Raw genomic sequence first — 15,240 nt, 5'->3', positions numbered from 1 at the left:
TTCAGGGGCAGTATCCCAGCGAAACTCACCCCAAGGTTCCTCCTCATAATTCCTTCTCCTCAGAGAAGACCAGCAAAGGAAGACATGCTGCCCTGAAAGACAGCCTAGCCACCATGATCCATCCCCCCTGCATTCTGGATATGCTCTAAGGCAGGCATGTCCAAAGTCCAATTCAGGGGCCCAATTTGGTCCGCCGGTCGATTTAATCCGGCCCCTGTGGCAGTTTATTTCCTGGGGTAAAATCCAAAAAAAGCAACAACTCAACCCCTCAACCCTAAAAAAAAGGCCAACAACTTCCATCCTAAAAAAAGGTCAACGACTTTGGTCGGCCCTCACGGCCCTTCACTTCCTTCATCAAATCTGGCCCTCTTTGAAAAACGTTTGGACACCACTGCTCTAAGGAAAGACCACTCTCCATTAAGACCCCAAAATAGCTGGAAATAAATACTACAAGGGTGGCCAGACCTTTTCGCCCAAGGACTAACCCTCCAAAGTTGGGTCTGGCCAAAAGATAGAGATGGAGGTGAAATCCCATTCAGTGTGCATTTAATCAATATATCAAAATTTCACTTCCCAAAACCGTATGAGAACCAAAATACAGCTGTTCTTCAAGATTCATGTATGAATTTTGCAATGTAGTTCTTCAAACAATATTTACAAAAATGCTTGTATTAGGGGAAACATTTTGCCTATGAAATGTTGGGCAGGATGCAAGAGGTTTGCTGAAGGTAGATGCCTGAGAACCACAGTTCTCCACAGGTTGTGCCAGTATTGTGAAGCAAGGAGACTGGGATGCCAGCAGCCCCATTGCACCAGGAGAAAGAAAAAGAGGCCTGGCTGTGCTGCTTTGGGGAAAGAGCATCTGAAGGAGACTGGCAGATGGTGGGAACTCTGCAGGATGAAATGGCACAGCACCAGGAAGGCAAGGGCAGCCTTGGCTTGCATCTCTTGCAAGATCACTGGAAGCCTCTGCCAGGCATCGCATTCCTGTGACAGTGCCCACTATTTATAGATGACATGATCCATGCCTTTGCCATGGGAGCATCAGAAAAGGCTTTACAACATGAGACTGCAAGGAAAGACCTCCTTTTCCAAAGCAAGGAAACGTATTCACACAAACAGTCTAACTTTGTCCCCATCCACCTCACTGCAAGGGGCAAAGCTGAGAATAAGGAGGAGGAAGCCAACAGGCACTGCCACTCTCTAGACAGGTTGCAAGTGAGAAGTCAGGCCAGGTGGGCTCTGGCAGAGGGAAGACTGAGGTTAGTGGGGCAGTGCCCCATTTGCCCTCATGGGCTACCCCCCACTGGTAGGCCTTCCTGTACTTGTCTCCTGCCGCACTGCAATTTGGCTTAGGAAAATGCCTTAGATTGGCTACAACGAAAGGCTTATTTTGAGCCTAATTTCAGCAGGGAGAGGTGAGGGCGATGATAGCTGAGGGCACCAGAGAAGACCTCTGCAGGTGAATGTGCGCTGACGGGCACCACGTTGGTGACCCATGCTTCAAATCCTTCACTGGAGAGCCTCCTGTGGGTGCCCCTGCCATCTGAGATTCTTTTAGAGCTCAAGAGGGGACTCAACCTCTTCTTTTCAATACATTGCTGTTAACATTAAATTTGTTGCTTTATTGGTACAGAATGTATGATTTAAGGACTCTTCTTTTTACATAAATGCCCAAAGTACTCTGGGCATGCAAATATTAAAAAATTAAAACCCAGGTAGTGAATAATTAACATGAAAACTGTGGAACTTAAAAAAATAAGGCAGTTTAAAGCCATCAAAAGTTAATGCTTTATTTCCCTGCAAGGCAGGACTATTGGACTGTATAAACCCACAAGAATTCTACATCCATTACAGTGGTACCTCGGGTTACAGATGCTTCAGGTTACATACGCTTCAGGTTACAGACTCCACTAACCCAGAAATAGTACCTTGGGTTAAGAACTTTGCTTCAGGATGAGAACAGAAATCGTGCAGTGGTGGTGCGGCGGCAGCAGCGGGAGGCCCCTTTCGCGAGTGGTACCTCAGGTTAAGAACAGCTTCAGGTTAAGAATGGACCTCCAGAATGAATTAAGTTCTTAACCCGAGGTACCACTGTAGTGATTTATTCAGCCACCTTCTTGGGGGACAACACTTTTTCTTTTACAATGAAAGCTCAGTCTGCAGCACCTGCCCAGGGCACCACTGGAATCCTCCATTTGGCATTTGCCCAAAGCAGCCCTACAGGGGTGAGGTCAGGCTTTTGCTGAGATTAGCAAAGGGACCAGGGCTGTCCCAGCAGATCCATCTTTTTCAGTCTACATAAAACAGCCAAAAAGATCAGACGCAGTTGGAATGAATTCTTAGCTTGTCAGCTCTGTGTTCTTTGCTGAGGCCTCTTGCCTGAGGACTCTCCTATTCCTGAAACTGGCAGTGGAAGTCAGCCTCCCAGTTGATGGTTGAACAACTCTCAAGGGTTTAAGGCAGCATATTGTATTCTGGCCCAAATGTAGTTGCAAATGCATGGAACAGCCTCCTCCCAAGCAGGTGGTCCAAATATACATGTTTTTACATATGCATACCATACCTGGAATGTAACCCCTGCATAAGATGTGCGTTACCTGCATATGTCAGCTAAAGATAAAGGGACCCCTGACTGTTAGGTCCAGTCGCGGATGACTCTCATCTCACTTTATTGGCCAAGGGAGCCAGCGTACAGTTTCCAGGTCATGTGGCCAGCATGACTAAGCCGCTTCTGGCGAACCAGAGCAGTGCACGGAAACGCCATTTACCTTCCCACCAGAGCGGTACCTATTTATCTACTTGCACTTTGACATGCTTTCGAACTGCTAGGTTAGCAGGAGCAGGGACCGAGCAACGGGAACTCACCCTGTTGTGGGGATTCGAACCACCAACCTTCTAATCAGCAAGCCCTAGGCTCTGTGGTTTAGACCACAGCGCCACCCGTGCTGTCAGCTAGCAGACCTGAATTAGAAAATCCAAACAGGTGCCACAAGAGGGTGCTGCTGAACCACCAGAAAGAGAGGCAGAAGGATCTGGTGCCGTTTGGTAAAGTTCAAGAAGAACGGATTTAAGTGTTATTCCTGTCCTTAAACTTTCATGAGAAAATGAAAAGAGCTAGAGATAAGGACAGGAAATGAAGGGAGGCTTCCTGTCAGGACAGTGTGTGTGTGTGTGTGTGTGTGTGTGTGTGTGTTTGCATGCAGGGGCTCATCCCCACTTTTGTGCCATGTTTCTAGGCTCTGGTCTGGGCTTTTCAGGTCCCGGCCCCAGCAGTTCCCCACCAACCCTTCCCGCTTCTGCTGCTTTCCCCAGGTAAACCGGTGTTTTACTGCTGAATCTGAGCAAATGCCAATCAGATTTTCACAGATTGCTGTTTGTTCCAATTTAGAGGTAAAGAACGTATTCTCAGGGAAAAGCTGTGGGGCAAATGGAAAACTGTTTTCTATGTGGCAGCCCTTCAGATATTTGAAGATGGCTATTATATAAAGGTAAAGGTACCCCTGCCCGTACGGGCCAGTCTTGCCAGACTCTAGGGTTGTGCGCTCATCTCACTCTATAGGCCGGGAGCCAGCGCTGTCCGCAGACACTTCCGGGTCACGTGGCCAGCGTGACAAGCTGCATCTGGCGAGTCAGCGCAGCACACGGAACGCCGTTTACCTTCGCGCTGGTAAGCGGTCCCTATTTATCTACTTGCACCCGGGGGTGCTTTCGAACTGCTAGGTTGGCAGGCGCTGGGACCGAACGACGGGAGCGCACCCCGCCGCGGGGATTCGAACCGCCAACCATGCGATTGGCAAGTCCTAGGCGCTGAGGTTTTACCCACAGCGCCACCCACGTCCCTGGCTATTATATACTGTATATTAATATAATAAGTATGAGTATAAGGGACGCGGGTGGCGCTGTGGGTAAAACTTCAGCGCCTAGTACTTGCCGATCGTCAGGTCGGCAGTTCGAATCCCCGTGGCGGGGTGCGCTCCCGTTGCTCGGTCCCAGCGCCTGCGAACCTAGCAGTTCGAAAGCACCCCCGGGTGCAAGTAGATAAATAGGGACCGCTTACTAGTGGGAAGGTAAACGGCATTTCCGTGTGCTGCGCTGGTGCTGGGTCACCAGAGCAGCTTCGTCACGCTAGCCACGTGACCCGGAAGTGTCTCCGGACAGCGCTGGCCCCTGGCCTCGTAAGCGAGATGGGCGCGCAACCCCAGAGTCAGACACAACTGGCCTGTACAGGCAGGGGTACCTTTACCTTTACCTTATTATATATATTATATACCCAGTAGTGGTGTATGGAAGTGAGAGCTGGACCATAAAGAAGGCTGATCGCCAAAGAATTGATGCTTTTGAATTATGGTGCTTGAGTAGACTCTTGAGAGTCCCATGGACTGGAAGAAGATCAAACCTATCCATTCTGAAGGAAATCAGCCCTGAGTGCTCACTGGAAGGACAGATCCTGAAGCTGAGGCTCCAGTACTTTGGCCACCTCATGAGAAGAGAAGACTCCCTGGAAAAGACCCTGATGTTGGGAAAGATGGAGGGCACAAGGAGAAGAGGACAACAGACAAGATGGTTGGACAGTGTTCTCCAAGCTACCAACATGAGGTTGACCAAACTGCCAGAGGCAGTGGAAGACAGGAGTGCCTGGCATGCTCTGGTCCATGGGGTCACGAAGAGTCGGACACGACTAAACGACTAAACAACAACAACAACATTATATCTCATATCAGTTTTCTCTTTTCTGGGCTAAACATACCCAACTACCTCAACTGTTCCTCATACGACTCAGCTTTCAGAACCTTTAGCATCTTGGCCCCATCAAGGGGAAAATGTCAAACAGAGGTACCAACGGTGTGCACACACACCATTTAAATGGCAATGCACAGCAACTTTGTGGGGACCCAGCCCCCTCAAATATTTTATTGAGGGGGCCGAAGCCCCCACAGCCCCTAGAAGTTGGCTCCTATGATGTAGAAAGTGTGCTTCATCTACTAGAACATCTCTGTCTCTTTCCTCTCATTTAATCCCATTGACAGCATATTTAATTTAACTGGGCACCTCCTTATCAGGCCATTAATAATTCTCATTCATTCTCCTCTGTGGTCTCCATTGCAGTTGAAGTGTGAGTAAACTCAGAGCAGTATCTGTTTCATATCATTACAAATACGAGCTAATCCAGGAGCAGGGTTGCTTGGCACATAGAGGGCTTCTGACCACATTGCAGGCTGGGAGCTCTGGCAGGCAGGAATGTGGATTTGATTATAAAGGAGTTCAGTCACTTTGCGGTCTCTGCTGCACTCATAACATAGAGTAATCCTAGAGACAACATGTAACCAATTGTACTGTAATTGAGCTGACGTGACAAAAGTTCAGAGAAAGCCCAGAAAGGTTGTATGGGGAGGGCTGCTGGCAATGGAGAGCAGCTCTCTTTCTGTCCAGAAGAAGGAAAATGTGCCATGATAATGGGATCAATCATATAAAGTGCACCATGTTTCTCGGGGAATGAGTTTTTGTTAGTACCCAGCTGGAGACAGGTAATGGTTTTTAAGGAAGCAGAAAGTGCTTTTGGAGGGAGGTTTTGTTTCCTGTGGTGGACACACACCTTATCCTGTTGTCCCACTGCTGCCTCTAGACAAACACATTTTTGAAACAAAATAAAGCCTGCCATGTTTCTTTACCAAAAGCAAAAATGAAAGAGTAACAACAGAAGCTGTTTTATACTGAGCCAGACCACTGGTTCATTTAGTTCAGTACTGTATTGTCTATTTTGACTGTCAGTGGCTCTTCAGCGTTTCAGTTTCAGCTGCAGTTAGTTGCCAAACTGCTTCCCCCCCTGGAGGGTGGTACAGCCCTGCCTTGCATGCAAAAGGTCCCTTAGCATCTGCAGGTTGGGCTGGGAGGAAACACCTGGCAGGCTGCTCCCAGTCAGTGTAGACAACACTGATGGACCAGTGGGTCTGACTCAGTATAAGCCAGCTTCCTATGCCCCTAGCTGAAAGGTGCATCCCAGAGTCCTTTGAAATGCTGCTGAGGATCCTGGGGTACATGTTTAAGATTGTGCAGGGTTTATTTCCATTCTTGGTGCTTTGTAGCTTATGGTTGTTGTGTGGGCTGCTGCTGGCCCTGAGATCCTTCAGTGTGGTTAGGAAAGTACTCTCTCCCCTTAGGCCCTAATAGCTCCACCACCTTGGGGCCTTCTGTTTGTGCTCTCTAACTGATCCTGGTCAATAGTCCCTTGAAGAAAGTGTTCTCCTGCAGTCAAGAGCCTTGAAAAATCTTTTTTAAAAATTATTCAGCCTCCAGTCCAGCAGAGTTGCAGAGACATGATGTGCCAGGTCTCTCTCTTCCACCCCCACCCCCACCCCCACCCCCACCCCCACCCCCACTTCTTTCTTTCCTTCTTTTCCTGAAACAACTCAGGGCTTTATCAGTCTCGCCCCTTTCCCACGGTTTTCTGTTGCCAGGATGGTCACTGATCCTTTAAACTGCAGCTGAGACCAATCAGTGGAGGCTGAGGGAGGGATGGAGAGGCAATTCACACAGGCTGCTCTTTTACAGGAAGATCCCCCCTCCTCCTGGGATTTCCACCAGCAAGAGGAGAGGGGGGAAGGCAAGAGCAAGCCAGTAATCTCTCACCCCTGGGATGGAGCGCCTTCACTTACCATACAGGAAGGTTAAAGATGTGCTGAGAAAAGGAAGGGAAGGCAGGAGAGGCGAAATCTCTGAGTGGGGGACAAAGAAGAGCCCATTTCTCTATGTCTTGAAGAGGGGCGATCTTAGCACCTCCCTGTGCCCCTTGGAGGAGGGAAAGGGAAGTGGTGGCCCATGTCCTTCTGCCTGCTCTGGGCAGAGTAAGGAGAAGGATGTTTGTCCATTGTTCAGGTGTCTCAGTATGAAGAGACGCTGCTGGGAGGAGGAGGAGGAAGGCCACGACTTGTTGGACACAGGCTTGGATCATGCACCCATTGTGGTGGGAAAAGAGGAGGAAGAATGCAGCAGGTAAGGGGACACCTCCGTGGTGAGGATGCCAAATGGATGGAACTGCATCATTTGGAGGCAGGAGGTCTGGTACCAATGAATGATCCATGCCCAATTGCCCAGGAAGGAAGCTGGTAGAGGGAAGCCACTAGAGGCAGCTTCAGCAAACACACTCTCTAATGCGGAGCTGTTCATAGATTTTGCTTTCCTTGTGTTATAGGAATTTTTTTCTTATAACACTTGGCACTGTTACCGGAAAAATCTGAGGGCTCCCTTGGACAAAAAGTAAAGACACCAACCAGAGTAAATTGGAGCAAATCAGCAGCCTGTAGGCTTGGTCTTTATTGAAGAAAGACTGTCGCGACAGGGTGCTCCCCTCACTTGCACGTGAGAGGAAAGACACAGAAAAATGGTGTGCAAGACCTTATAAAAACTTTTGAAATTCCCATCCCCTAGGTCAAGCCCACCCCCAGAAACATCATGCATACATTACAGAAAGGAGGGGTTGAGGGAGGCATACATTACAGAAAGGAGGGGTTGAGGGAGGAGTTGGTGGTAACCTGAGTGTCTTGTCACCTGGCTGGTTCCTCCTTTCCCCCCTCCCCATGAGTCACTTCCAGGAGACAAGGGGGAGTTTGCAGTTTCCTGCCCCCTGAGGGAAGGTCTGATCAGAGTCCTTTGTTTCAGTACATGCTGAATCCACTCCCATATGCAAGTTCTTTGTGATCTTGATTGTCTTCTGTCTGGGATCATCAGGGTTGGCATAGCCATAACTGGGCAGGGCTCCTGTAGATGTGCTGGGATGGTGAAGGGATTATGGCTGCCCTGTATCAAACCTTCCCCATTTTGTAGTCCTTCCTTCATGGAGTAAAATAAAAATGGAACAGTGCAAATCCGATGTATGGTTGATTTTCTTATGAATTTATAACAGAAGTGTGGTGTATGTAGTGTGTGAGTGTGAGTGTGTGTGAAGTTTGTACAAACAGAATGATTGGGGTGGGGGGGGTTCCTGCTACAGCACTGATGGAAAACTTATTTGCATGAGTGTCTTTCATTTCCCTTTCAGGGGCAAATGGCGAGTATTCTGAACTCGGATGGGAGTACCAAGTTTTTTCATTTCAGCTTGTGTGAGATTCCTAATTTTCCTACCATTGAGCGGAAGATATATCCTCATGCAAGCTGATTTAGGGCCACACTCCATTCAAATTCTGGACCACCAAATCAACTCTCTTGGCTTAGCAGCAGCTTCTAAGCCAAGGCTGTGCATCTTTTCATACCAAGTGGGCTGCAAGAGTACTTTGACACACAACTTGCGGGCCCCACACTGAATTAAATTTCCATATCGTAAATTAAAGTGTACGTAGTATATTTCATATTATTGAATATACACAGTTAATACATTTAATTAAATATATGTAATTAAATACACAATATATTTAACTATTAAACAAATTTAATACACAAACAGATGTATACGCCTTCGTTAACAAAAATGAAGAACTACCCTGTTCTAAGCAGTATTTAAGGGCAGCCCAATACAATGCATGGAATCATAGTCTAGTCAAAAAGTGCTAAAGCCACAAATGCTTCTTACTGGATCTGTTGATGTTGTTTCTCAGTTCACCATCCCCCACAAGGATCTTTCATATACAAGCAAGAAAGAAGCAGAGAGGGGTGAGTGCTGCATGATCTAAAACCTGATTTATTTTTATTTTATTTTTAGAATGGTTTTTATTTGCAAAATAACTTGCATTCCTTTTTGTTAGCCCTCACAGCAACCAGTCGGGTAGGCGGCTATCATTTAGATTTTACAATGAGGAAATTGGCTGAAATATAATGACTTTCTAAAAAAAACCTCCCAGGAGTCCACATATGGAGAAGGGGCAATTCAAACCCAGGTCCCAAGACCATCCACTGTTTGATCAGAATTGCCAAACCTCAATATCTGTTTATGGTCCTCCATCCCCAGGACTTTGCTGAAGTGGGGGAGTGAATTGCTGCCTCAGAGCTCTCTACATGGCCAGGCACCCTTTTCAGGCTCCCCTCCCACATCTTTGGAATGCCCTCTCTTGTGTACTTCAACTGGCTTCCTCACTTCAGGGTTTTAAGTGGGCCTTAAGGACAATTGGCCGGAGTGATCTAATGCTGGTGTTTATTGTGCTGCTGTTCTACTAATTAATTATGTGGCTGTACTGAATTGTTTCTACATTTCTGACTGTCTTGGAATGGTTTGCCTTCAAAAGTGGCTTGCAAATAGTTGGGTGGTTACACACAAAGTTCTTCTGAGATTAAACATTAAACAGAGTGGATAAAGATTGATGATGTATTGATTTTTAATTTTAAAACATTTTTATATTTTAAAGTGTTTGTATTTCTTTTTTTGAGTTTCAGCAACAGTGAATTTCTCTTTTAAAAAATGATGTAATTTTAAAATGAATTCTGAACTTAATGTAGACATCAAAAACTTAAGGCCTACTTAATGTCTACTCAAAAGGTAAGTCCTCTGGACCTCCGTGAGGCTTACTCCTGGGTTAGTGTCCAGAGGGTTGCAACCTATTCAATGAAGTGCATGGTGCAAATGAATGATGCAGAGTTGTCCTTTTCCATGATGCCCTTACAGATAATCGAGAAACGGCGCAGGGACCGCATTAACAGCAGCCTATCTGAACTACGGCGTTTGGTTCCCACTGCTTTTGAGAAGCAGGTAAGTGCATCTCCCTGTCAAATTCCTGCCCCCCCACCCCAAGTTCTGACATCAGTCTCCTCCAAAATACATGTTCATTGAACATTCATTCTGATTTGCTTGCACACAGCTTATGTGGAGGTTAGACTATGTCTGGTCTTCATTGAGCATTTGTTCTGATTGGTTTGTAGGGAGGTTATACAACAATGAGCATTCATGCTGCTTTCATTCTGATTTGCTTGTGTGGTGTTTATACATCTTCCCATTAAAGAATTGTCCACCGCACACTTTGCAGTGCATTTCCCCATCGCTTTTGGTATGGTCACATTAGTGGCTTAAACGCAGTGAAGTTGTCCCCCTCCTGCTGCATTCAAGCTGCATTGGCATGACATTGTGTACTTCAGAGAGGGGGGGGATGTCTTCAACCCAATGTGCACGACCTTTTTGGTTGCATTCATTAAGCTTTCATCTGCGTATGGATGTTCAATCCATTCATAGGCAATGACAGTCTTAAATATTCACACCATTCAAAAGTACAAAGTGATGATCATGTACGTTTTCTTATTGAATTGAAGCTGCTTTGAGAGAGAAAAACCGCATCGAACAGTGGTATTTGTCGATAAAGTGAATGTTTCTTATGGATTCTGGCTAATGTTGTGGGAATGTGGTTTCAAAGCAGTGGGAGCCCAAGGGTATGGGCAGAGTATGGGGGTGCCAAGTTGAATAAAATATTGAGGAGGCCCAGTTAAGTCCCACCTCACATAATTGATCACAATACATGGTGCACACACACTATTTGAATGGCAATGCCCATCAATTTGAGGGGAGGGGTCAAATATTTTAGGGGGGGGTGGGTTGAAGGGACCTCAGTCCCTTGGAGTTGGCTCTTATGGCAGAGTAAGTGGCAGTGTGCACATAACTATTAGTATTCCCGAAAAGCAGTACGTCCTCTTTTTAGAAAAAAAGAAATGTGGATAGCCATTGTGGTGTAGTGGTTAGAGTGGTTAGTCTAGGACCTTGGAGAGACCTGGATTCAAATCCCCACTTGGCCATCATGAAGCTCACTGGGTGAACGTGGGCCAGTATTCTTGTGAGGATCAAATAGAGAGGGAGAGAGTCAAAATTGCCACATTGAGCTGCTTGGTGAACAAGGTGGGATATACTGTAAATGCATTATGTGTGTGTGTGTGTGTGTGTGTGTGTTGCACTAGGGCAGTGATGGCCAAACTTGGCCCTCTAGCTGTTTTGGGACTACAACTCCCATCATCCCTAGCTAACAGGACCAGTGGTCAGGGATGATGGGAATTGTAGTCCCCAAACAGCTGCAGGGCCAAGTTTGGCCATCACTGCACTAGGGCAATGGCACACTTTAATCCACTTAAGTTGTGCACCTCATGCCATGCCCCACCGCTGCCACTATGTGGTTCCCTGACACTACCCTTAGATTCTCCTCAACTACCCTGGACCACCTGACCACCTGAGCTGGCTTTCTGATGGGTATTTCTATCAACTCTCTTTATTTCTGCTGCCATCACAGATACCAAGTATCTGAATATTTCTCACCTCTAGCGTCGCCCAGTAAAGAGACATGTGTGTATAAAGCTATAATTTATTTTTTAAAGGTATAATCAAAGGCTGTATGATCACTCAGTATATATAAGTGTATGTACAGTTTTGGGTTACTTAGGCTCATATAATACAATAAGGAATAACAATGCTGACCCTCCTTTATCAAACTAATCTAGCCATCATCCAGATACCTCCACCTCTCATACCAGCTAACAGCTGTAAGCTCCCAGCTGCCAGGCACACATTTTCGAACTCCCTTTCAAGCCCTTATCCCATCACCTCTCACTTCCAATATTCCAAGCATGCTCTTTCCCCTCCCAACCATACACATCTAATTCATTTAATATGCCTACCTACATAAATCTCACATATTAATTTTACCTTAATTACTCTACTATACATATATGCACGCAATATTGTTTATGTATAACCCCAGCAAATCCTAGGGCACATCTAAATTTCTGGTATGTGCATGGACCCCTCTGCATAGTACTAGTGCTCTGGAAGCAGCCACTATCACACATTACAATCTGTGTTCATATAATGGGAGTCCTTCTTTTTCCAATGAACAGGGCTCTTCCAAAATGGAGAAAGCAGAGATCTTGCAGATGACGGTAGATCACTTAAAAATGCTTCATGCCATTGGAGACACAGGTAAAAAAAACACTGACTCTGCTCAAGTCTTTGCCATCCATGTTATGTTATTGCCATCCCATGTATGGAGGCCAGTCAGATGCTGCTGCTGCAATTAGCAGTGCCAGCCCTACCATTAGGCAGAGCAGTGCAGCTGTCTCAGGTGGCAGAAGCTGAAGGGTGGCAGCAGCAGAAGCAGCTCTCCTCCCTCTTGCCTTTCTGTCTAAACTTCTCCAACGATCTTTCGATCATAGGGTACAAGTAACTCCACGTGGGTATATCACATACATTAAAAAAATGAGATAAAGCATGTAAAAACCCAGAGGATGCATTGGGCCTCATAGCAAATATCTAACTCCAGTTTTTTGGGCTTTGGGGTCCCCTATCTTTGGCCCTGCAGAAAGATGAGGCAAGCAGCACAGTAGCATGGATTATGTTCTGGCTACCTCCTGACATAAAAGAAAATGTTCCTTTAAATCCAGTTCTGGGCATGTCTGGGAGTACTTTGCTCCTTGACTGGGCTGTGTGGTGTGTGTGTGTGTGTGTGTGCGCGTGCATTTGCTGCTCTGCCTCAGGGGCCACAAAATGTCTTCAGCCAACCATAGAAGTTAGCATGTAGAGCTATGCTTTGTGTTAATGGCATCCCAGCACTAATCTCACTCTATTGTAGTCTGAGGTCAAACTAGATGTGACCCCAATAAGCAATTGCTTGAATGGATTTACAGAGTGTGTGTGGCAAAGGGTTAAAGTCCCCCTGCACCTCCATCCTGCTGTAGCCAGAGTCCTGACTGCATTGGCAGACCTGCTGCTGCATCTGCCTGGTCCTCTTTTTCAACATTTAATCAGATAATCGTTGCTAACTGCACAGATGATGCCACATTGCGTTTGACTCTGCCAGTCCGTTTCAAGTGGCATCTCCTGACAGAAAGTACCTTCAGGAGGCAACATATGTGCCTTAAACTCTCTTGCAAAGTGCATTAGCCGGCCAGGATTGCCTCCAAATCCCATTTTAGAGGGCATCAAAGTCATGTGTGTCCTTCTGAGGGAAGTAATGGCGGCGTATCTGTTTTCATTTTCAAAACACTAGATGCTCGAGTGCTGGCAGTCGATTACAGGACGATCGGTTTTCGTGAATGCTTTACAGAAGTAGTGAGATACTTGGGCACCGTCAAGGAGCAGAGTGGCACCGATTCTATCCAGCTACGGCTCCTCTCCCACCTGAACAACTATGTGGCTGAAATGGAACCTCCTCCTAGAGCAACATCCTCCCTCTTGCCCTTCCAGTCATGGCCTTGGTGGCTTTTCCATAAATCTATAGCTCCTTCTTCCCCCCAAGTCCATCTCCCCAGGAGGGAGGGCAACCCTGGCTTGGCTGTCCTGGCTGCTTCGTCAGGAATCTATCTGCACCCCATGCTGGGAGGAACACCCATTTGCCAAATTCCAAATTCTCTCACATCAGTCTGCTCTAACACCTTGTTTAGTAGAACTTCATCATCCCAACAGAGTAAGCATCGCCCACTGATGACAACAGCCACCCCCAGTAGTGCATCTAGTGACAGGCCGAGGGAGGCAGCGGCCCTCAGGAGCAGCCAGTTTGCAGCCCTTCTCTTCTCTTCATCCTCCTCCTCTTTGGCTCACAGTCCAGCAGCACAAGTTTACATGCCTCCACCACGTCCAGTTCTGAACGCTTCTGCTCAAGGACCAGGAATCAAAATCGGGAAAGCTGCTAGGCTCTGCCATTCCTGGACTATGGAAATTGGACCTTTGTGATCCTCCTCCCACCCCCAGAGAGAGAGAGATTTTCAGCGGCCTTCTCTTGAATAAAAACAAGAAGTGAAGCTGAACTCAACCCTCAATCCTGCTTCTTGCATACATTAGAAGAACCTTTCCTGGCAATTTGTTGATTATGTTGTGGACACAGTCTATACAGTGGTACCTCGGGTTAAGAACTTAATTTGTTCTGGATGTCCGTTCTTAACCTGAAACTGTTCTTAACCTGAGGTACCACTTTAGCTAATGGGGCCTCCCGCTGCCACTGCGTCGCCACCGCACAATTTCTGCTCTTATCCTGAAGCAAAGTTCTTAACCCGAGGTACTATTTCTGGGTTAGTAGAGTCTGTAACCTGAAGCGTCTGTAACCCGAGGTACCACTGTATAAGGAAAATGCTCTTTCCTCCTGACTACCATGCCTTCATTGCCGCTGGGACTGGGAGTGCTCTCTGGGCCATATGCATGCAAGTGCCAAGAGGAGAGGAACATAGAGTGGGTAGTGCTTGGACAATCTGCACTGTTTCAGCTTTATAAACCCTTTTCCTTTTTCATGCTTGTTAGAGGCTGAGCATGCTGTTGTGGCACCGTAATAGCAAAAAGTCACCATCTGCTGCTGTACTTCCAGTAAAAAATAATACTGTTGTTTGCCTTTTGCTTTGTTCAGCTGATGTACTTCCCTCTAATTTTTTGGAGCAACACAGACACGGGGAGAGGGAGGAAATGGTGTTCACTGCTTTCATAGCTCCCCTTCTGCATCTTCTCCCTCTTCAGCAGTGGTGGGCAAACGTTTTCAGCCCTGGGATCACTTTGGGACACCTTTCAAGGGCAACATGCCCATGGTGGGTGGGTCCAGAGGCAAAAGTGGGTGGAGCAATGAAAGTCAATTTTACCTTTGTACAGTATGCTAGTTTCTACACATATTCGCACCCCCTGCTTTCACCTCTATACAGGTAAGCAAAAGGCATTATCAGGGTTAAGGCAGCTCCTACAATTGCCTGCGATGAGCTTGCTTCGTGGAGTGCTATTATGTCGGAGGGGAGGCTTCCTCTCTGCAGGCCTCCTACCCATTGGACCAGGAGGCTGGCTGGCTGCTGTTTTGACTGGGATCTTGGAGCCTCCTTTGCTGCCTGCCTGGCAAATGGGTGCCCCTTACTGGGCTGCTGCATGACTGTGCAAGGAACTTGAGATGTTCTCTATAAGGGGTTACCCTGAAGGTTCTGGCTACAGGTGGTTCTTTTGCCACCCTCCCCTCTTCTTAACTAGGGAGGTTGTGTTAGGAGAAAGGCACTCCTCTGTCTGGCATCTTGGTGTGTGTGGAAGGAGTGTGCACTGGGCAAGACAACATCATGGGCATCCTTTGCTGCTGCTGTGATTTCATTGGCACCACCTTTACATAGGTGATATCCAGAACATCACTGGGGCGTGACATTGTGTTTGGGGGGTGTTGCCCTGCTGGGGATGCTGTGGGAGTGGCTGTCAATGCTGCTCTGTCTGTTCTTGGGGGGCAGAGGGAGCTGCTACATCTCAGGTCTGGCTCAATCTTGTCTACACAGACTGACAGTGGGCCCACTGAGCCATGGCTTCCACTCACACAAGCTATACTTTGTTTCCTG

The 15,240-nt window shown here is 47.0% G+C and overlaps 1 protein-coding gene across 1 annotated transcript; it reads left to right on the top strand.

Moving 5' to 3' along the window:
- The first annotated feature begins 4,621 nt into the window (after positions 1–4,621).
- On the top strand, positions 4,622–14,512 carry HEYL (hes related family bHLH transcription factor with YRPW motif like). The gene is made up of 5 exons (XM_081870423.1): positions 4,622–6,993; positions 8,592–8,646; positions 9,593–9,676; positions 11,797–11,878; positions 12,945–14,512. The coding sequence occupies exons 1-5, from the start codon at positions 6,638–6,640 to the stop codon at positions 13,625–13,627; spliced, it is 1,260 nt and encodes a 419-aa protein (XP_081726549.1). The 5' UTR covers positions 4,622–6,637; the 3' UTR covers positions 13,628–14,512.
- Positions 14,513–15,240: the final 728 nt, after the last annotated feature.

The sequence above is a fragment of the Podarcis erhardii genome (assembly GCF_964252035.2).
Source record: "Podarcis erhardii genome assembly, chromosome: 7".
In the NCBI taxonomy this organism is placed as follows: Eukaryota; Metazoa; Chordata; class Lepidosauria; order Squamata; family Lacertidae; genus Podarcis; species Podarcis erhardii.
Note: the sequence above shows the minus strand (reverse complement) of the source record. Positions and strands in the feature narration are given on the sequence as shown.

Excerpts from the sequence above, each read along its gene's own strand:
- HEYL (XM_081870423.1), top strand. The coding sequence starts at position 6,638 with ATGGAGCGCCTTCACTTACCATACAGGAAGGTTAAAGATGTGCTGAGA. Across the intron at positions 8,647-9,592 it reads CAAGAAAGAAGCAGAGAGGG|ATAATCGAGAAACGGCGCAG; the intron begins GTGAGTGCTGCA and ends ATGCCCTTACAG. Across the intron at positions 11,879-12,944 it reads TCATGCCATTGGAGACACAG|ATGCTCGAGTGCTGGCAGTC; the intron begins GTAAAAAAAACA and ends TCAAAACACTAG.